Below are 23,905 nucleotides of genomic sequence, written 5' to 3' on the forward strand. Positions count from 1 at the left end.
TGCTTTTTGTTTTAAGAAAAATCACTTTTTCCAAGGCACATCATTAAAAGAATTTCCATAAACACTAACCATCCAGCATTCAAACTAGATGTTACCATGTCCAGTCACCTGCCCAAAGACTCTTATTCTCAGTGTGTGCTATGTACATATTCCAATGATGACACTGAATAATTATAATCTCACATCTGGCCCTTGTCCTATTCACTCTGTCACTTTTCTGCTGGGAGGTTCTGTGCAAGAGAATTACTTTATGCCATTAATATGGTTTGCTAAGTTGTTCATTTGACCAACAAATTGAAAAAGGACATATCCTTTGATAATAATGTAAACTCTTGATGTGTTGCCCTCCTGCAGTGTATGGAGAGTGCAGATAGGAGGTCATCAAACAAAATATAGAGTTGGTCACCAAATGAAAAAAAAAAAAAAAATGAAAAGAAATGCACCACAGAGTCAAAAGCAAAACCATTAGATTTTCTTATAAACCCTGCCCTCCCACCCTCCCTCAGAAAGCACATGATGGTAATATTGCTGTGTCTCAAGAGGTCCCCATGATCGATGGGTAACACTATGTTTGGGACAGACCACTGGGAGCACGGAGGCCTTTAAGCTGCCATCAATTGGATTATTCTTTTATTGCTCCTCTCCCAGTGACTCCCATTGAACAAACACATAGTCAACATACATTAATAAAAAAAAGATAAACACGCTTCAAGCCCAGAAGTTTTGAGCCCTGTTGGTGACCATTCAGGGCGACTGGAAGCTGCCATGGGAGTTTACCAGTGTGAGTTTTTTCTTTTTTTATTTCTGTGACAGAGGCAGCACTGGCAGAGCGGGCGTCGGGAGGGTGGGGAGTGCTAGGACCGGGTGTACAACAACAGCGGCTGCTCAGTAGAGACAAAAGGGGCTTTTGTTTTTTTAATAATGTATATTTTTAATGAGGTCTTTTCTTCAAGTGCCCCTTGCTCATGTGTTTTGGCATGGTAAGGGTGGAAATCAAAGCTTTCAGCCCCGCCAGGGAGGATGAAATTAGGAGCAGGAGAGTAGGGGAGTGTGACCTGAGTAGGGGCCGAGGATGAGGAGGAGGAGGAGGGGGGGGGGAGGAAGAAGGTCGAACGCTCACCAAGGCACAGAATGACAGCAGGAGAGTCACCCAAGGGAGAGGGGCCAGTGTATCAGCTCCCCTGCCCCCACTCTTACTTCAACAAGCCTGACCTCATTTCTGTCTGTCTCTTATATATATATTTATATATAGATAGATATACTCTTTTTTTGTCTTTTCATTATAAGAGAACATTTAGGAAAATATAATACAAAATTGAATACAAGAAATATAGACTACACTGGCTAATATCACTTTTAGTGACGAGTAGCCTATTTTGTATACAGTTTTTTTGTGTTTTTTGTAGTTTTGTATTTTTTTGGGTCAGACCTGCCATGGCGGACTGGCCCTTTTTTGTTTTTTTTCTTATTTTGAGGTGTGGGGACGCCAACCTCTAAAGACTGCCAGAGTCTGAAGCCTAATGATTATTAAATGGTCAGAGAGCGACAAAAGCGCCACCTCCGTCTATAGCGACTATTGTGCAAAAGTTACAGACAAGTTAAAGAAGAAAGGTCATCTACGGAAGTAAGTAACAGATAGTAGAGAGCAAAGAATATTGGCCTTTGGGCCAGAAAATAAAAGTTAAACTGAATGTGATTAGTTTGCTAAGTTTGCTAAAACGAACGCCTCTACAGAGAACAAATCATTAGAGCTGGCCCCCCTTTTTTTTTTCTTTTAAAGTTTTTTCTTTTACATTAACAGCTTTGACTTGTTAATCAGAACAAGAACCAAAATCATCCAGACACACATGAACACTGCTTGAAAAAGTAACACAGCCGTAGAGAAATGTGAATTGTGGGTAAATGGCATTGTAAGCAAAGAGAAGGATCCATTAGTGAAAAAGGAAGATCCACTCTCTGTCAGCACCCACTGTCCATCTACAGGGTAAAAAAAAAAGGAAAGGAAGTCTCCCGTGACACCTCAAGGTCCACCAGAATCGTTTAAACACTCAGAGGAAGCACCCGCCTCACGTATTTATTGCTACATCAATTCGCTACTGAGAAGGATTTGAATCAATTTTTAAGGAATAGAGTTTAGTTATGAGGCAACTCCTTTTTTTAATTGACATAGTAGTCCATCCACACCGTAGGGTGGTATAGTGTAGTGGTCAGTAGTGTGGAGTAGTGGTTAGGCAACCCAACCAGAGGGAGACATGAGGGTTTGGACAGTAACTGTACATCTATATACATTTGTTCTTCTCTGCTACAGCTCTGTCACTTTTTCAGTTTGTCTTTGACCAAAAAAATTGGCCACATTTGGTAATGATGATGGGAATCTTTGTGCAGAAGTAGCCACTGATAAAGTCCTGTTTTAGGCCATGCAGTTGCAGATGCACCGCTGCACATTGACACAAACCTAAATAGTGGAAGAATTAAATGAATAGTTTAACATTTTGGGGAACAAAGCTTATTCAACAACACCGTGCCTGTTTGCTAAATATCAATCAATCAGTCAATCTTAGCTTAAAGACTGGGAAATAAATATCTTTCCAAAAATGTATAAAAAACTACTCTTTTAATCTCTGTCCTTATTTCAGCAGTCGAACGTTTTCGAGGAAAGTGCAGGACATCTGCAATAGCTACTTCTGTAAATCCTATTGTGTAAAGGGAAGATACTGTATGATGTAAATAACTTTCAATGTTGCAAATGTTGCAGAAGTGCTTTACCTTTTACATCACAAACTTGGTGCAAAGCCTTGTCTGTGTATTATTGCCTCATGGAGATGACATGAAGCTTGTGTGTACACACACACACACACACACACACACACACACACACACACACACACACACACATTTATATTACAGAATCCTGATTAACAAGTCAAAGCTATTTATCACACCACAGAATTCCCCATTAAAACCACAAACTGCTCTGCTCTCTTTGAGCCTGCGGCAACACTAGGCAGGGGTTTGTGAGGGCAGTGGGAGGGCAGGGCTTGTGAGGAGGGGCAGGTTCTGGCAGGATAAAGTAGGGTGAGGTAGGGTCAGTGGTCAGGGGGTTCAGGAAGGCTTGAGTGGCATTTCAGCCCCATGTGCTTCCTGGAGAGCCAGAGCCAGGAAAGGAGGTTCAGGTTGTATCGCCATTGTGGGCCGGTCTGATTTAGGTAGCGGACGGCGTTGGCGATTGTCGGGCAAGGTGTCAATAAGGGGAGGAAAGCATCGGCCAGGAAGCTGGTTGGGAGATCGAGCGTGGGGTGTCTAACAGTGGTGCGGCTGCAGTCTGTGGGAATGCGTGACTGTGTAGCTGGTGTCACTGGAGCTGCTCTGGAGGCTGTAGTGGTCCTCCTCCTCGCCGTCGCTGATGCTGCCCACGCTGTCCGCCTCGCCAGGAGTGAACTCCATCCCCTCGATGTCCACCTCTGCACACAAAAAGAAAAAACAGAAGAAGTGAGGGAAAACAGTTTATTTCCACCTAACTGTGGACATTTTTATTAAGGCGCCTGCAGTGCCTGTGGATTAAACCCAGATTTAGACAGCCATTAACTCTGAGCAAAGAAGCAGATCTCCATCCATTTATAAACTACTGCATGTGTGTGTTTACCTCATCCAGGATTAATAAAGATACTGTACTAGTCCAAACTAATGCATTTCAGGGGAGTCTGTGAGCCTGGTGAGCAGAAGATCGCGCATTTAAACTTGGTGTTATGCTCAATAAGAACTAGCTTGTACTAGAAGTAGTCATCGAAAGGCACAAATATTTAAAGCTGTTCCGAACGACGGGATAAAAGGCCTGCCACCCCAGAGGGTGCGACACGATGAATGGTTTGAATATGGGAATAACAGCGCACATTTTCAAACTTACTAACAAGCACTTTTTTTGTAAGATTATTTATATATACATATTTCTATATATGTATGTATGTATGTATGTATGTACAGTGTTGCTCATAAGTTTACATGCCCATGCTTAAGTTGACTAAAAAGAGGAATAAATAAATTGGCATGGTTTTATTTCAGTTAGACTAATAGCGGGTTTGATGTGCATTGAGAGATGATTTTATGGAAAATATCCCATGCCAATCTTTATGTATGGTGAAGGGTATGTGATGATATGGGGCTATTTTAATTCCAAAGTCCAAGGGAACTCTATCAGGATGCATAGTATCCTGATCCATGTAATAACTGGCCTTTAATAATAAAAATCTGCATCCTTCTATGGGAATTTAACATAGGGGTGTGTATACTAATGCCCCCTCTATTTTAAGGGAGAACATTTATTTATTCACAATACATTATTGTTTCACAAAGAAAAAATGTTTCCCCTCTTTTTTTAGTCAACTTAAGCATGGGCATTTAAACTTATGAGCACAACTGTATGTATATATATATATATATATATATATATATATATATATATATATATATATATATATATATGTGTGTGCATATGTATGTTCAGGGCCTGTCATATATATATATATGTATATATATACACACATATCTATATATGAGTGTATATATGTATATGTACATATGGTTTATATGTATGTATGTATGTATACACAGTTATGTGTGTGTCTGTTAACTTCAGTGTGAGCCATACCAAGGTCCCTATTGATTTGCATCAAATTGGGTGATCTGCATTGGAGTTTTCATTAATGTCATGGTTATAAAAAGCTGTGATTTCAAATTTTGAATTCAAATTCAAAATACAAATATCCAGATTTGGGACAAATAAGGTTTTATAGTGGACTGTTGGTTGGCTTTTGAAAGCCAGCGTACCTTGCTCGGAGTCAGTGGAGATGGTGGAGCCCATGCTGTCGGTGCGGATGCGCTCAACAGATCCGGACACAGAAAGCTGCTCCAGGCGGCGTTTGAGGTAGCGATGCTCTCTCTGCAGCTGCTCCTTCGTGTTTAAAGCCTTCCTGTCCTGTTCCTCCAGCTTCTGCAGAGACACATAAACGCCAAGAATCATTGACAATGTTCGCTAGACACAAACATCTCCGTTTTTACTCTCTCTCTTTTTACTGTATACCCGTATACGTTTTTGTTTCTCTTTTTGAATTGTACCATGCGTTCCATTTCCCAGACATTTTGTCTTTCCTTGACATGCGTTCCCTTACAATAGGAAAACATTTTATGAAGGAAGTTGTTCAGAAAAAAAGAATCCGACTGAGACCTTTCTGTGGCTATGTAAAAAAGGCACACAATACCCTATTTAAATGAATATTTCCAGCATTTGACATTCCTATTTAAAAGAAAGAGAAGTCATTGTTGCACACCACAAGTAAAACATGTTTTACACACACAATTACTAACATAAACGCACCAATGCAGTAAAAGATGACATGAGACTAAGTTTACAACTGGTTTTCACCATGTTATTTTTAGATGTATTATTGATGTTGGTTTTGTACTGATACGTATCTTTACAATAATTTGAATTCCTGCCATATCATACAGATGCTGTTACTGATATTATCGCATGCAAATTTGAAAACTTATGAAACCAACCAACCATCTAGCTTTCTTTCATCTCCTGCCAATCAGAACTCTGATAAATTTACAAAAGAGATTTTTAAACAAAAATATTACGAAAGGGGCCGACTGACTGAACAGTGAACATCAAACTCTAAAAGTTTGACTCAACCTGGGCTTCCATTTTGCACTTGTTTGCATGTGAAAGTTTTCGGTGGTTAATCAAAGCCGAGGCGAACACATGTGGCCCCTTGTGATGCGATTGACGAGAACTAGCGCAGATTGTCTGAGAAAAGAAGACATGCATGATAAACAGGAAATGAAGGGTTAAAACTTACTGTGCCTGGATTTTCCACCAACCACAGTGTTGCTGCTTGTACACAGCAAGCTCAGTATAGCGTGTCCTAAAACTGTACTTAGATGAACAGTTCATCCTCTGCATGCCAATAATCTAATAATATTATGCAAGCACTGAAGTGTTATTAAGGCCTTCTCTGTCACTGCTCCTGGGGCATACTTTTTCTTTAAAGTATCTTCCATGTCTCTGTGTGTGATCTGCAACAGTAAACTAACCATGGAGGAGGAGTTGAACTTAAACAACCCCAACATCCAATTATATCCTTTCACATATCTAAAGATCAGCCACCAAATGTACTGTATATCCTACTTTGTTGACTCATTTGTTTTCCTTTCAGACTTGGGAGCAGTTTTCTTCTGACAGGCCCTGAACCGCTCCGATTGAAAGATTAGAACACAAAATAACACTTAAACAAGGCAAGAGAGAAAAACCCAACATCTCAAAGACAAGGAAGAAATAAAGGATGAGTTTGGTGCTCGTAAAGAAGAGAACAAACTCCACTTTTCGAGGAAAGTTTCATCCAGTTTTCCTCTGCACCGGAGCTGCAACTGACAATTATTTGACTCTTTCAAAAGTTTTGAGAGTAATCAATTGTTTGTTTAGTTAATTTAAATGTCTGAAAATAGTAGAAAATGCCATTGGTAATTCCCTAACCCACAGTGACGTCTTCAAATTGCTGTTTTTGTCCGACCAACAGTTCAGAAACTTTTTTTTTTAATACTGAAATCGAAAACAAAGGCTAGCTTGTCAATCAGATGCAACAAACCCTAATATGACATGTCCCGAGCGTTTTATGTCTTCATGTGGCTGTTTTTTAATACCTTGATGTGCATCTTGGCCCTTTTCAGCAAACTCAGTGTGGTGTGTCTCGTGCTGTCTGGACCCAAAGGCACCAGCTTCTTCAACTGCTCCAAGTACAGCCGTAGTTTGGCACGTCTGCAAACACACAAGCACAGGGTGAGTCAGCTGACATCCACCAGCAGAAAAGTGAGCAGGCACCTACACAAACAGACTGACAGGAGCTTGTCCCCGCGTCCCTGAAGGGCAGAAACAAACACTGTTCCTCCTACTGCGACTGTCGTGTTCGTCTCTTGTGCTGCGAAACGCACTAAAGCCATGTGACGTAGTCAGGGTTGTAGATGCTCTGCTTTGGTTTCAGTTGTGCCTTTGGGATTGACCGCGGGACGCTTCATGTTCAAAGGGTTGAGGGGGTGCTGCATAGTCTCGTTGGTTACACACATGTTCAAAGCTCGCAGAGGCTCCAGCAAACCCCTTTCAAATCCCTGAGAGGAATCACATCCTCCCAGCATGAAAACGGAAATGTCACAGACTGATATAGTTACAAAATACTTTTTCATATCATATCATATACGGCCAGAGTAAGTACCTCAACAATTACATCTTTCCTGAGAGCTGTTTTCACCATACACCCACGTTGACACACATTAAACGAGCCTTAGTTCCGAGACTTTTCTACTGTATTTATTGACCCCTGTAGGGTTTGGCCTGCCTGTGTGACTACATGTGGTTGCTTTAGTATGGGGGTGTATTCACAAAAATACTTGTATTGCACAAACTGACTACTCGCTATTTTTTTATGTACTGTACATGCAGAAGATAACATAATGTGCACTGTCTTTTGGTGCATTGCCACTGTCCATTTCAGCTGGCTATTTAATTTGTTCCAATCCCTGTATTTGATTGATCCACCAATTGGAAACCCTGCAATACCACAAAGCTGTATCAGAGTCTTTAAACCCACAGTCCCCGGTTGCAAAAACCAAACCATTATTAACCAAAACATGATGGCCATGAGAAGTTTCTCATTTTCTGGTCATACTGTCGGTTGGACACCAAGTGTGGACCCAGAAACCCTTGCATCCCTGCCAAAGGTCTACAGGCCAACAACCCTGGATACACAATTAAACAGCTCCCTGGGTGCAGCATTTGGACGTTTAATTCAGTGAAAGAGTCAGCAAAGAAGAGTTAATCTCTGTGTGGACACTGACTGACTTTCTAGAGATATTGTATATTATTTTAAAGGACTGCTTTTATTCACAACATTTTTTATCAGCAGATTACCTCCCCTGTCTGTCCTTGGTTCATTCATATTTGTTCATAAAGGCCTTTCAATCCTCCATTAGTCAAGCTAGTCCATGAACCGTTTCTTTGTTCTGAGCTAGCCTTCCCCCTTTTCTCTCGTTCCTTTGGCTAACTCTGTGTCTCAACGGTAAACAAACTCCAACAATGCAAGGTCTCCACTGGCCATCGCTGCAACCACAATAAACCTAATCAGAGAAATGAAGCCCTCTCCGGCTGACTGCAGAGCCGAGCACGCAGGAGGACACACTCTTTACACATGCACACACACAGACTTTTCCCTGTTTTTTTTCTGTTTTAGGAAGGGCGTCGCCTGTGTTTTTCCGCATAAAGTAAGACCCTCTCACTTGCCCCGTCTGATTCATTCAGAGGTCAGCCAGAGGTGGCCTGTGGTGGACTACAAGAATCTCAGGGGTGAAATGTTATAATCCAAATTCCTAAATGACAGTTGTATCTTTCATTTTTATGGATTTGATTGTAACTTTAAAAAGCACTGAATTGAAATATCGAAATAAAAAAAGGATTAGCAAATATGCCCTTTAAACCAACTCTACCTCTCTGCAGGTGCATACAGGCGTTGACCCCAAAAAAGGGCGTGTGAAAGTGCTCTCGTTCTTTTATTTCCTCTTCTCCTAGGGGGCAATTTCCCCCATCCGCCTCACCCCTCCAACCCTCTGCTCCACCCTGCCAACACTAACACACCCTCATCCCAGTGGAAAACAAGTGTCTTCTGAAGACAGGGGCGGGGGCCCACCTCCAACCTGCCCCAGTCGAGCCACATGAAGCACTTGGACTGGGGCCAGGGGGAGCAGGCAGGAAGGAGCTGGGGGTCCGCAGCGGGGGGGGTCTTTTTTGGAAGGGAGCGGGGTCCGAGCTAGTGGGTTACTTTCTCTTGGGTTGAAAAAAGGACTCTTTGAGTGCAGTTTGCTCAGCTGCAGTAGGCAGAGCTCTACAAACATCATCCAAAGGGTAACTTGAGCCAATGCGCCACCATCTTGCACCCCGCTCCCCCTCTCTCCTTCTCTTGTAATGAAAAACAAAAACAAGGCGTTCCCCGAATACACTGCCAGAAAACCCCCCCAACCCAAGAAAAGATGTTTTTACTGACTTATTCATCACAGGCCACACCTGTATGGTCACCACATATTTTACGTGGCATGCAGAGGACAGAAAATGTGCCTAGATGCACTTTTACTTACCGAATGGATGAGGATTGGTCTGAGCTGATATTAGAGAGTGGGATCAATTTTCTCATCTAAAATATAAACCTATTCCTTTAAAAATTAAATTGGAAATTAGAATGTATGTACATGTCTGGATATTTACCCTGTTAAGTTGTTTTTTGTATGTCACATGAAACCAATTTCAATTGTGAAAACTCAACCAAAATGTAAGAAATACCACTTCTCCCCATACATCCAAGCTGTAGCTGTTTTGAATTGATGTCCCCCTAGCTGTTATGTAATTGCTGATAACGATCCACTTCAACATTTCTGTTAGTTTCAACAAGTCAGGGCTGAGCCTCTCTTCGTCTTGACTACACTTAATGCTACACTTCTTCATTCTATCTGTCTAATTGTGACTGCCTTCAGGGGGAAAAGCTTCACCTTTCTTATGCATATCTATAAAACAAGACCTGGTTTAACCTGGCAGTGTGTCCCAGACAGCCCCCCCCCCCCCCCCCCCCCCCCCCCCCCCCCCCCCCCCCCCCCCCCCCCCCCCCCCCCCCCCCCCCAGGAACACGTAAGACACCCTCGATATTTTCCTTCAAGAGCGCACAGCCGATTTTAGAGCGGGGTTAGGACCCTCCCTCCCTCCCTTCCTCCCTCCATCACTCACTCACTCACTCACGTTTGTTATTCCTAAGCCAAGCCCTGGTCACGCTATGTTTATAAGATTGCCTCAAACAGCCATGCAAAGTGTGGCACCAGATGAACCTGAACGTTGTGTCCATGAAGGAGAGCAGTTTGCATTGTCTAGATCCACATGGATCTGAATAACATACATTTTCCAATTTGTCTGGGTTGAAAAGAGGACGGTCTTTGATATTCCAGTCATGTAACATGTCATAGTATTTGTGTGGTGTCCTACTTGTTTGTGTCGACAAGTTCAAGCATGCAAGAGGCAGGGTTTCAATGTTCGGGGACATATCCCACAGTACCGTGTGTGTGTGTGTGTGTTTGTGTGTCTGTGTGTGTATTGTGTAAGTCCTATTGTTTTTCAAGGAAACTTCTCAACAAAAAACATGTGATACTGTGCATTATGATGGCGTAACAGCTGCCTTCAAGGCTCTAAAATATGTTTGTGACTTTGCTAAAAATAAAAATTGCTAAAACTTCAAAGAACAAAACAGCCTGCGACTGATCTGCAGACGAGGATTCAATAGTAAACCTGCTATTTAATTTGCTCTGAAGGCACGTCTCCAGGGAAATGACCACCTGACCGTTCTCACGTGCAGAGTACCACGGGACGATTTGTGTCTGATCTCTGGCCTTTCCTCCCCCCTCCTCCTCCTCCTCCTCCTCCTTCTCCACCAGGGGCTCAGTGCCAAAACAAAGCAAAGGCAGAGGAGAAAAAAGGAACCTTTTGCTCAGAAAGCTGCACACTGCGGAAACTGGAACAAGCTATACTGCTGACTTATGCTCCAAGGTTATAGAGTGCAGACCCAGCCCCACAGATCTGCTCACAATTTGGGCCTTGGAAGGAGAACAACATTGAAATATCTTGTTTTGCTGCTCAAGTCAAAGGCGAGCAGTGTATCTGCAGCAGCCTGTGTATGTCCATGAAGGATGCATAACAAAGTATATTTACGTATGCTGCACCAAACCACAGCCAGTTTTCACTGCCCTGGTGACAGCAGTGTCCAAGGACCGCCCGGGCTCTGGAACTGGAGCACTATCAGTACACAAAGAGCTGCAGGGCCTGAAAAGGCACACCAGGGCAAACAACAGGCCTTCACCCCTCACTCACTGTACTGTTTAATGAGCCTGCTGCGCATTCCTCAACCCATATGCACAGGACTGAGTGGCTTGTCTGGCAAGGAGCCAAAGGTGCTAAACTAAGGTCAAAGGTCATCAGAAACAGCGCTGCAAAGTTTCCTTGGTTTGACTTGGTTTGTTCCCTGTTGGGTGTAAAGAAAAGAAAATGCGATACCTGGCTTTAGTATTGTTTTGACTTGAGCCCACAAGACACCAGCATGAAGGATTCACTGCCTTCTCTGCTTATCTTTAAGCAGAGACAATAACAAATCATTTATATGCTTTGTATCAGTTTGAAGGTTTGTCATTTCACATTTTCAAAATAAAGAGTTTCTAAATTCTAACTTTTTTTTTATAGGTTCAACAAGCATTTTCATCAGTCGTTAGTTGTTGCAATCTAGAAACATGGCAAGATCGCATAAATGAAGTCTGACGTACTGCCGTATTGTACACAGTTTTCCTCTGCAATCAGGGATTTTAACCAACATCTTGGATGTGCTCACTTTAAAGGAGAAGTCTTGATTGCTGAATCTTACCCTAGTCTTGATTGCTAAATGTCTCTGAGTACTGGCAATAGGGAAAAATGACAGAAATTGTTGCTACCAAACTGGGGTTGCTGCAGCTAATGGCCCTAGCTCCCAGTTAGCTAAAATACCAGTTGTGGGGGCATGTTCTAAAGAGTGCCTTTGGGCCTCTTAACAGACACAAAATGCAATTCAAATTTCTGTGCAACTTGAACAGGGTCCTTACTCAGACATTGTGAAGAAACTGTTTAAATTTGTAAGTTTGTACTGCCACCTACCTTGTTTTGATCCTTCCGGTAGCTAGCTCGGTCCGCTAGCTACACAGCGGCATTCTGCAACAATTCCCACAAGACTTCAGCGCGAGACTATAGCTTCAGTAACACTATTACTGTGCAAGCCACAGGCATTATTTGGACCGTTTCCACATAATTACATAGTCACTGATATGGTCATAACCACTACAGTGCTCAATTACCTATTTTTGAGGGTGAAATAAACTTAAAGTTTTCGTCGCATAGGCATGACCAGTCTTCTAGAGGACATAGCCAAACCACCGGTCGCTCCGTGGATTGTTGTCGGCAGCGGCAGGCGACGAAGGCAGTGGCAAGAGAGAAAGGTGAACCAAGGATGCCGGTCGGGCCTGCTAGCCCGGCTTTGGAAACTAAAACACAGATCTCCACTGCCAAGCCTCCTACTCATCAACGGCAGATCCATCACACAAAAAATGGATGAGCTAGAATTCAGTATAGCAAAGAACAACTACACACGCAACTGCTGCATGATAGTTATCCCCCATATTGGCTGAACCCCCTCATCCCGGATGCCGCTGTGCAGCTAGCAGGCTGAGCTAGCTAGCGGCAGGATCGAAACAAGGTAGGTGGCAGTACAAACTTTGACTTTAAACGGTTTCTTCACAATGTGAAGTGTTGTCCCTTAAGTGCCTTGTTCATGTTGCACAGATTTTTTAGTTGCATTTTGTGTCTGTTAAGAGGCCCAAATGCACTCTTTAGAAAATGCCCCCACATTAGCGTTTTAGCTAACTGGGAGCTCGGGCTTCTTTTTAATGATGATACCCTGTTTCTCCATTACTAGCCTTTCATATGTTAAATAGCTTTTTTTGTAGAACAATTATTTAAAAAATTGCTTTATCAGTGTTCTTCTTAACTTTTGAGTGGGATATAACAAACTACACCAAAAATGTCCTAAAGCAAAAAAAAGTTATCAGGCCCCTTTGTTTACAGCGTGGCTATGCAATGTGAAGTGAAAGTAGGGGCTGCAATGGGTGAGTGTGGACCCCCCTGTTTAGGTGCTGGAATTTGGGGTTGCCAGTAGAGTGGCTCCACATCTGGCTGGCAGGTTCTTAGGGGGTACGAGGCCAGATGGAGGGATTCTTGAGGCTGTGAGGGACCCTAATCTGCACACGCACGCACACACGCACACGTGAGATCTGATTTGCTGTATTTGGAAAACAAGTGGGTAGAACAATTAAGCAGCTCATGTGAAACCGGCAGAATGGTTGGCCACGCTGCCCACGTCAGCAAAACAGGAGACACCCAGGGATCGACGAGAGGCTTTCATCATCCTGATTTGAAATGTCAGTCGTCTGGGTTGAGCTTTATTTGTTTTCTGTCACTGAGACGCCACACCCACCCTCTGTGTGCAGTGACAACTGCCAGGCGAGACAGACGGATACAAGTCCTCCATAAACACATTCTCCTGATGGCATGGGACATGGAGCCTGCTCTCACATGACGCTGCTCTCACACGCAAGCAGCAAACAGAAACCTAAATGCACCAGCAATAGCAGAGCAGACAGAGGGAGGGGTCTAGTTCCTTCACAATTTGTGGAATTACACTAAAGAAAGAGCTCTGCGTGCTTTACTGGTGATAAAACAACAGGAAACTTCAGAATTAGGCAGTTTGTTGTTCACTCGTTGTAGTATTTCCGCAAAACAAACTGGAATTTCCATTGGGTGTGCTAGGGAATGCCTAGTAATTAGGTTCATTTGTTTGCGTGTACTGAAACATCCCCTGTGTGAGCATGGATCATTACAAAATCCCTTCCTCAGCACAGCCAGCATACACTGGTGTTAACAGAGAAACAGATGTCAAACAGAATTTAAAGAGGAGAGCATGTGAGCAAACAGAGCGAGGGGTCGGACTAAAGAACGAGTATCCTGTGCATCTCTGAATCATTTCAACACAATGTCAAATGACAGACCTGGACATTAATTGCCTTCCGCTGAGTGCATTGAAAAGTACATCTGCAAATGTCGGACGGACTAGCAGAGACAAGTTCAGCGAGCTCAATAACCACATTCCCCCGACACGGGGAGAGCTCTGGTTTTATAATGCATCCTCGTCAATGATCAACACACAGGAATCTAGTGGCATGTGAGATGATTCCAACTTCCATGTTTTCTGTAAAAGTTTGGCTGGAATGAAGGTTGTAGATCAGTTGGTTGGGGTCCTGTTGGAGGGCTTGGGCCCACCTAAAAGGCCACAAGATAAATCTGAGGAGTTGTGAGATAATGTACAGAAAAGACGACAGTTGACAAAAAGTCATTTTGCGGGCCAGAAGCCAAGAAGTTTGTAAACTGCTGTTGTAGAACATAAAAACAACTTGACTAGAGAGAATAGAGAAGAGTCCAAAGCAGATGAATGACGGACAGCCTGCAGCTCTAATCCACTCTATCAATGCATTATCAAACAAATATTCGCTTGTCACTCCGTGCTAGCCGTAACATTCCGAGCAGCACCCAACGCAGATGCGGCTGCAGAGCATTATAGTAATATTTGACCTGCTGTGTTTTGTGACCCCCATCCACCGGCAGACTCCCCTGTTATCCGCCTCAGTTACTTAACACCACATTCCAGCGTATGTGTGCACACTCTGCTGACCCAAATTTCAGGCTGCCTGCTGCACACACACACAATGCCGCCACATCCTACGCTGCCTCCCATTCCTCCCTTTGGCAACGTTCAAGAATGTCTTTGCATCGTCCTCTTCCTCAGGCTGACAAGGGCCTTGGACAAAACCATGAATGGTACGGTAAACTCACTTTCATACCCTCCTCTCCTCCTTTTCACTTTCTTCTTGAATGTTTTTTTTTTTTCTTGTTCTTGAAACCCCAAAGCTATGCACACACCTTGTTAAAGTGCGAGCTACACTGTTGTTTTTTTGAGCATCAGCTGCTTTGCAGCAGTGAACCAAGTTAACTGACACAGAAACGTGATGTACCCTGCAGCAACGACACCTGAGAGGGAGCAGGGACGTTCTCACCCAAATGGACGTAGGTCAGTGGCAGTTGCTGATGCATACTCACATATTTTTGTGTCAGTTTACAAAAAGCCTAACACAGAAATCTTGCACAGATAGTATATGTGCAACCAATCTGCAATTGCTGCCTGGTTTGACCTGAGTAAGCCAAAGAAATTCCACTTGCGGCCTCTGCTGCTGACCTCCAGCTGTAGCCTGTTTCTCATTCTTTGTCCACATTCAGCCTCTCGATAGTTACAACCCAGACTGTCCTACAGCTAGGTGCACTAACTTTGGACAAACCCAGTCCGTCGTAGGGCTGGGTAATATGACAGAATACACCAGGAGGGAATAGAGATGTGTAGGTTAAGCCCTCTAAAAGGTTGCCATATTAACGAAGATATCCCTTTAACATATCTTGTTGTATTTCTCCATGGCAGGGCCACTTTATGGCAATTATGTTGCATTGTGAATTAATTGGATTTTCAGGACTATGGTACCAAATTGTTATTTTATCCTGCAGCTAGACACAGACATTCTCATCTTGTTACTGTTTTAACCTGAAATGATAAGTAATCGAATATTAATTAATTAACTATTTTTATAATCAACTAATCGTTGCTCTGGGATATTTTGAGGGACTTTCTCACACTTTACAGGCAAAACAATTAATCAAGAAAATAATGGAGCGTTCGACCCATGTAGGCTGGGCACTGCAGCGGCTAGGGTTCAAGTCCGACCTGCGGCCCTTTGCTGCGTATCATCCCCCATCCCTCCATTTCTTGTCTATACTCTGTCACCAATAAAGGGAAAAGCCCCCCAAAAATAACCTTAATAAAATAAAATGACATTCATAGTTAGTTGCAGTCCTACGTATATTTATATCACAATATAAAATTACATAAACCTCATGTTATAGGTGTTGATACAAATGACTACATGGTCTACACATGCCTTAATGATTAGCCCATCTACAGTACATCATTCATTACTCTGGGTCATTAGCTGCCCATGCAAACCTAATGACTCTAGGTCACTACACACACACATGAGGAATATAACCAATGGTGTGTCATTTAAGGAAGTTAAGTGCAAAAGCCACATGCAATCATGTGAGCATGTGAATGGCACACTAAAGCCTAAACTGGAAAAAAAGCAGGATGTGGACATAATATGGCCTTAACTTCAGTTAAGGCCAACTTCAGTATTCACAATGGCTGTGTAGTTTACAATCTTCCACATAAACCCGCGTCACAAAAGACGATTTAATCCTCAAAAAGGGAGAAATGGGCACAGATGAGTTTTGGCAAGAGGACCAGTAAAGGCCCTGTGTGAGGAGGTAGCTCTGCCTTTCTCCTCCTTGCTGCCTCAGGTTTCTGCTGACTCAGATCCTTTTAGGAGTGAAAAATAGAGCCCAACTAAGGAGAAAAACAATAACAGATAAAACAGATGTGGTCTCTGGAGAAAGAAGGAGACAAAAGAGTAGAAGGCAAAGAGGTGAAGTAGCAGGGCTATTGGATGGCTCTCCCTCCCAAAAAAACAGCCATAACTCAAACAGCACTGGCGCACGCACACACACACACACACACACACACACACACACACACACACACACACACACACACACACACACACAAGCTTTACTGAAGGGGAAGAGTTCCTCAAAGCCAAATAAGTCATTCATCACAGCTGGGAGTAGACGACACCGGGAGAGTAAATTTAATTAGAGAGAGGATTAGACCGTGACAAACTGAGTGGCTGATCCTGTGTCCATGAAGTACATTTAAATTTAGAGTTAAGTTCAATAGGTGGCCCACAGTTGCTGTACATTATCCGCGGTATGAAATATATATATATATATTTGGGAAAATACTGCTTGTTAAAATCAGTCTGCGAACTTTTGAGTATTATTTCTGAGTGAGCTCAGAAATTACTGAGTGATCTCAGAAATTACTGAGTGATCTCAGAAATTACTGAGTGATCTCAGAAATGAAACCGAGAGCATCTGACAGCCATGGGCGGTGTCTGGAAAAGCTAAAAATAGAGATGTAAATCCTTTTTTCAATTAAGGGAAGCAGCACGAACATACCAAACATACTGGCCGTACGCGCCTGGATTTCCTGTAAACAGGTGATGTGTGGAAAAAACGAAACCTCTGTAGTTTTGCAATTTCTTGGTGTTTCTAGAAATGGAAACTTGTGGCACTGACATGTCGTCATAGGCGTGATCAAGTCAGAAATGGGAAGGAAGCAATGCCAGCGGAGACCAACCACGCACATGCATCGCATTTGTGTTTCACAGAAACGTCAAGCTGATGCTCTGCAGCTCCAGCCGTTGCCAATGCAATGACGAGAGAGAAAGAAAAAGCAGCAGAGTCACCATCGAGACAATCTATCTAGCTGTCACGGCTGCACTCAGGCTGCAGCAGGTTGTGTCAGGACAGGCGACCCTGTGGGACGCTGCTGGCACCCACCCAGACGTCTCACTCTGATAGCAGGACACAAATATATGCGAGGTGCCTCTTGACTGGCTGCCAAGGCAGCATTCAGGTTCGTGAGAGACACCTAGCATGCATAAGATCGCAGAGCAGCAGCAGCAGTGAGCGAGCCTGCTGTCCAGAGGAAATGGAAAAATATGACAGAAACACATTTGAAAGCTCTCACTGGTTTAAAATGGGCAGATGAATTGAAAGTAGAGCTTGGTATCGAACCTCAAATAACCTTAGTGTACGAGCACATTATTTTTGTGCTATTTACATCACAGTTGAGGCTTCCGTGACTAAACCCGACATTTATCGGTCACTTTGCCTACCACGTGAACATACTGTACAAGGATGGCTCTGTACTGAACCAGCGTGAAGCAAACACACAGACACATAACCAAACAAAGACAGTGAGTCAGGGCTCAAACAGCGGCACCTCCCTGGAGTGGCGTATGAGGGCGTGAGGGAGGTCGATACTGGGACTGGTGAAGATTAAACAGGTCCTCCAAACTGGTCGCACACTCATTAAGCTGGTTGAACAGGACAGCTGAAAAAAAACCTTTGGTTGTCTTATGAGATCAACCGAATAATAATGTTGGATTCATTCCTCTGACTAACATACCAGAAGGGTTGGAACCGATACAGTTGTGGCTAGAATTACTCTCTTGATTATTTTTTCAGACAACTGTTTATTTGGTTTCTGGCATGTAAGAAAACACTGAAAAGGGCCCATTGAACATATGCAATGTCTTTAAAGTGTTTGTTTTTTTGGGCCGATAAAGGCCAAAACTAAAAAATATTCAATACACGGTGATACAATACTGAGACATTCCACAAAAATACTCACATGAGCAACTGAAACAAGCATATGTTTTGACGTTTTTGCTTGATAAATGACTTAAGATGGGCATTAAAATTGTTGTTGATGTAGTTTCTGTACAATGCACTACCTACACATGGATGGATGGTAAAGGATTGTGCTAAAACCTTAAGTTACAGCTTCAACATTTAATACTATGTGTTGGCGTTTCAAAGGATCCCAATGATACCTCGTCACCGAGGTGCCTTTCATTACAAATACGTAGGTGGGGAATTCTTTTGTACAAACAGTCACGGGCACAAAGAAAGATAAAAGCAGGAAATTACATTTAAATATGCCCGATGCCTCATTTGTCACCAAGGACAGTGCAGCGTGTCTTGTAAAGTATTTACACATATTTTTGTTTATTTACGCCCTTACATCAGGGCCAAAACACCAAGAATAGTTGAGAAACTAGTGGCCATAGTGACGACAAGGGAAGTGAGAAAAATTGATTACGGAACACTTTACCGGCACATTTGTCAGTTTGACTGGACGTCACTTTGTTGGTAACCAACCACACCCGTCGTCGGACATGAGGTAACTGTTGTGTCTCAACACCTTAAGTGTGATGAGCCAGGACCTTCTCTGTCTCCCAGGTCAGGAAGGAATACGTCTGAACTTGTTTCTCTCTGCACTACACACATCTATTACTCACTCCCAGACATGTGACTGGCAATCCCCAACCCCTCAACGTGAGTGACAGTGTGTCACGCACGCACAGCCTTTACACACCCATCTCAGCCTCTGCTCACATGTTTACAGTCACATCAGCTGTTTCCTAAATACTCTCTGGCAGGCAGTTTTAACAATCAGCTTGGGATGACCTCAATGCAACAAAAAAAAAGAAGCTTTTTTGCTTTTTCCACCAACCATTCCCTTCTGAAGCGGCTCGGCTTTGTTGTACCAAAGCGGAGTGTCTCTTCCTGACAAGAAACTCCTTTGGATCTGCAAAGTCACTTCCCCTCTTGGTGAAGTCAAAACAGAGCAAAAACAGACGTCTGTGCCTTTATTAAGAGCAGATATCACATCACCACGAGCTGAGTGCTGTGCCCCGAAGGGAAAGAAAGCAGTGTGACGGAGCGAGATGCATGCTGGGGGTGTGAGGTGTGTGTGTGAGTGTGTGTGTGTGTTGTCATCTCTGGGCTTCTCAGTTTGAAGCAATAACCCCGCCTCCGTTCAGAGCGTCAGCCTGGGCAGGATTATCACATAACTGACAGGATTCCCCTTTCCATACAAGGTAACGAGATTCATCCATGAAATAGAGAGTGATCTGATCAGCACGAAGCTGATCTTTGAAATCAGCTTATTGTCCATTTTTAGACATGAGGAATTAATTGATGAAATCTCTTTGAACATGACCTCTGATACAATCCGGCGCTTTTGACTGAGAGGAAACTATCTCGACGTCTACCTGCGGCCAGCGGCCAACAAAGTTATATTGTTACAATGTTCGGAACTGAAGGTCGCTTGGCAAAGGCATGTATGCAAATCATACAAACGTAACAGATGTGGGAGGAGCCTCAGACGTGACCTTACCTGTGTTTCTCCAGCTCGTTGTGCGACGATCTGAAAGGACAAAAGACAAGGGAGCGGTGTCAGGGCAGCGGGTGCTTAAATACTACACACACTTCAAATTACATTAATAAATGTTTTGATCTAAATGTGAGACAGATGAAAGCTGGAAGTGAATTGGGAGAGAATGCAGAGTAACAGCAGATCTGACAAACATTTAGAGGAAAAGTGTGTCAAGACATCAAAGGGTGTTGCTTCTTCTCTGCTTTTGCCTTCTTGCCTTGCGGTGACTTTAGGACTTATGAATGCTTGAGTTGATTTCAAATTTCACTACTAATAATGTAACACTCTAAAACAGGCCTTAAGCAAGCAATGTAAAGGCTTGATCACGCATTCTGGAAATAGACATCTAGGACAAGTATGCAAAAATAGTGTCTATTTTTCAAAATATTTGTTCATGTCTGTTCGACATCCGTCAGAGAGTGTGCAGCAGAGGGCAAAAAATCCCCCTGAGAGAGAGCAAGAGAGAGACCCCTCCCTGCCTGCTATCACACGCATACAAATGCACACACACTGCTGTAGTTGCTGCACACTGGTTGAAAAGCAGCGTGGAAATGGCATCAGAACACACTCAAACGTCTGAGGGCCTAGACTCTGCAGAATTCCTCAGCGTGCGGGCTATTCCGAGGAGAGCCTCTGAACAGCGAGGACACTACAGTCCATCTGAGACAGGCCCTCTGTTCGTGAGGCTGTCATGGATACCACGGCAATAAAAACAAAAACAGCAACAACAAAAGGCCAGACTGACAACAAGCCTTTTCAGATTTTCTGCTGTTTAAGGAGCCCTTGTGCTCGTGAAGCAGTGGTTCCCACAGCAGTGCCGAGAAGGCCGAGGCGTCTGCACAGCAATCGCTTACTTACTGCACCAAAAAGGGGAACAGTTGACCATACAACTGATGCACAAAATCCTCCCATAAGGCGCACAGGATGTTGCACTTTGGTTAATAACTTGGCCTGAAAGGCAGGCAAAGAGCTTTATTCCATCATGGAGTAAGCTGTGCTATTCAAATCTGCACAAATTGGGGAAACGTCCCACTCGAGTCCTGGCATGACCAGGAAATCATATGGCATCTTGCAGAGGAAGGGAATGCAGACAGACCTGTAATAAGAGCCAGTTAACACACACCTTTACATGTTATGTAAAAGAATGGCATGGCATGCAAAAGACTCTGTCTGATGTCATAAGCTGGGCGCTGATGGTCAAAGGCCTACATATCAGATATCACCCTTTTTATGGGCTGTGAAACTGCCAAAGCTGCTCATCCTCAGAGGACCTTGTGCATGTTTTCCCACATTCAGGATGGAATTCAAGGGAAAAAAAGAAGTCCCCTGCGCTATTTATATCTTTTATTTCATAACAGGTATGACAGAGGTGAAGCAGGAAAACGCTCATAAAGAAAAATTCCAAGTCTTCCTCTTTTCTTTTTTTTTAACAACAGTCTTTGAGTAAAAAATAAACTCCACCATGGTTTCTTCTTTCTGTGTTGCAGAAATACTCCCAACTGTTTTTTTTAGCATCATTTCGAAACCTAATCTGTTTTTATTTGCAGATTTGGTCATGATATTAAACGCTACAACACCAGTTCAAGGTTCTACAAAGCAAAGTATTGTGCTCTTTGAACCAACAGCCAGCTTCAGTTTAAACTGAAAAGACAGTTTAAGTTCAGTCACAAAACATGTTTTTACTTCACTGCCCCCTGCATCCTGTCGATGCTTAAAAAAAAACTATTGGAGAGTGTAAATGGGATTGTAAAATTTGCCCAGAGTGCAGTCACAAGAACAATGAAGAATGAGCAGGTCTTCTGCATGAAGCTAGGTGGGCTGGTGTGTGTCACAGTGTGTAAGTGTCTGTTTTAGCCACCACACCCACCTGCCACAGCCTCACCCACAGATACACAATTGCGTTACTATGTCAGAGACTGTATCAAAGGAATGTTGAAGAGTCTGCATTCTCATTTGTGAAAGAAAAAATCCTAACAAAACCCATACGCCTTGTACAGGAGTGTCATTACAATAGTGACACGCAGGTTAATGGGCTGTACATGCAATGATGTAACTCTCAGACTTACTACTAAGGAAATCGGGCCGGCTGTCCTTCCCTAAACTAAAGTTGTCCAACAGGAAAGAGTTTTTTATTTTTATTTATCAGATCTTCATGTGCTAGTGTTCCTGGGAATGGACTGGACACACCTTGCATATGCTACTGTTGCACACCTGTTCAAGTAACTGTTGTTACTCTTGAATTGTGCATGTATAGCCAAGATGTCCAGGCCATAAATTAGGGTCATGAATCTAAAGAAAAAGGATGATTAAGGTCCGCCCGGTGTGTCAACCATGTCGTTAGCGACTAGAGCCAAAAGGATTAATCACTTTGAATCAATTATTGTAAGAAAATTAATCATTAACTACTTTTTTAATTAGTTCATATATGATAGAAAGCAGAATATATCTTTGGGTTTGTTGGATACAACAAGGAACTTGAAGATGCCACCTGGGATTATTGTAGCATTTCTTTCACTATTCTCTGACGTTTTAGAAGCAACACTATTAATAATGAATTACATAATCGAGAAAAACAATTGGCAGATTAACTAGTGATAAAAAATTATGTATACAAACTGTACAGGCCTTTTAATGTTAGGGATAAGAATGAAATGTTAACCTGCATGGCTGAGGTTTAAATGACCTTTAACAAGCTGTCAAACTGGTCTAAAAGGCAACATAGAACAGAAAGTGAAACGTAAATGTACTCACTTATGTAATTAATATTCTGTGTAATTGTATGGCCTTGCACCAGGGTCTATATTAGATGCAGTCATATGAATGACTCCATGAACTGTGTGTGTGTGTGTGTGTGTGTGTGTGTGTGTGTGTGTGTGTGTGTGTGTGAGTGTGTGTGTGTGTACTTTACCAAGGGACCCCTTGGTAAAGTACTTTCCTTTAACATCAGAGACACACATACAAAACACACTAACCACATGAAAAAGGCACAGGGTGGAAGCATGACAGCCGTGTGAGACGGGGTGCAGAAAGGTCACATGCACGTCGGGTGTGTTTTCTCTCATGGGGAGTGTTTTTAGGGGTGTGTGAAACAGATCGAGAGAGAGAGAGAGAGAGAGAGAGAGCAGCAGAGTTGACAGTGTACGCGTGGCAGTGTTTATTGGAGAGACCAAAACAAGGAGCCCAGCCCAGGCAGCAGCAGCAGCAGAATACAGATGGCAGTGTGCATGAAAACAACTCCACTATGTGTGTCTGTGTTTCTATAACCTGGCACTTTACACAAACAAACAAACAAGCAAGACTTATATTTACCTATTGTTCTGAGTTTTTCTGGAAATTGTCGAAGCTTTCGTTTTCTTACTGGAAAAGTCGCTACTGTACGGTAAAACAGACGCATAACCGTGTTCTGCCTCTATTGAGGAAACAAAACAAAATGAATGTTATGTGTTATTGTAGTGTCTGCAAGAATAAAAAGCTGGCAATGAGTCATTCAGGGAAATAATAAAAACATGAAACAGCTATATAGAGGCTATGAGTGTTCTCAAGAGGAACAAAACCAATGCAATCGCTTCCAATATATCAATATAGGGCTGATAGCCTTCGGCCAGATCTGTACTGTAAAACAGTCAATGCTACATGACCAGTGTATATGTCTGTCGTTATGATACTGGCTCATATTCTCGATGTCACTCTTGTTTTGTCATTTCCGAAGAGCTGATATGAAAACATACTTCATTCTGATACACATACACTATCTGTATTAGAAAAAAATCAAACAGTTCATAAGTACATGACACAACGTTACTTTCAATAATAAAAATAGAGCTATTCTTTTCTAGGATTTGGTTATAAGTCCAATTGGCACCCATTGTCTGTAAAGTGACATCATACCTGCACTATGGCAGGGTACGTTAAAACTTTACATTATGATAGAAGATTAAGCTAGCTGCCGTCCTAATGCTCCATTCACTCAATAATCTCTAGCCTAGAAATGTTGTCAACTTGTCAGTTTACCTCTGTCTCTTCTTTCCAAGTACTCTGCAGCCTCCAGCAGAATTAAAAGAGAATTAAGTTCCATCTTGTTGTTTTGATGTTATAAAAAAATGAAATTATCTATGTACACAATGTACAAGTCATAAAATATTGGAATGGAAATTTCAAAAACAGTTTCAGAGCGATGTACGTGCGCTGCCACACTCAGTTCTGAGTCTTGGTGGTTGCTCGAAACTACAGTATCAACAGCACCTAAC

The 23,905-nt window shown here is 42.8% G+C and overlaps 1 protein-coding gene across 1 annotated transcript; it reads right to left on the reverse strand.

Annotated features, from left to right (window-relative positions):
* On the reverse strand, positions 1–23,905 carry mxd4 (MAX dimerization protein 4). Its single transcript, XM_034888284.1, has 6 exons — positions 23,670–23,905; positions 22,968–23,067; positions 19,620–19,649; positions 6,700–6,814; positions 4,825–4,987; positions 1–3,461 (listed from the first exon to the last, which is right to left on the reverse strand). Exons 1-6 carry the CDS (start codon positions 23,731–23,733, stop codon positions 3,301–3,303), a joined length of 633 nt encoding a protein of 210 aa, XP_034744175.1. The 5' UTR covers positions 23,734–23,905; the 3' UTR covers positions 1–3,300.

Source organism: Etheostoma cragini, chromosome 2, assembly GCF_013103735.1.
Source record: "Etheostoma cragini isolate CJK2018 chromosome 2, CSU_Ecrag_1.0, whole genome shotgun sequence".
In the NCBI taxonomy this organism is placed as follows: domain Eukaryota; kingdom Metazoa; phylum Chordata; class Actinopteri; order Perciformes; family Percidae; genus Etheostoma; species Etheostoma cragini.

Coding starts and splice junctions, on each gene's coding strand:
- mxd4 (XM_034888284.1), bottom strand. CDS start 23,733: ATGGAACTTAATTCTCTTTTAATTCTGCTGGAGGCTGCAGAGTACTTG. Junction 23,068..23,669: donor CTTGGAAAGAAGAGACAGAG/GTAAACTGACAA, acceptor TTTCCTCAATAG/AGGCAGAACACGGTTATGCG. Junction 4,988..6,699: donor GGGCCAAGATGCACATCAAG/GTATTAAAAAAC, acceptor GTGTCTCTGCAG/AAGCTGGAGGAACAGGACAG.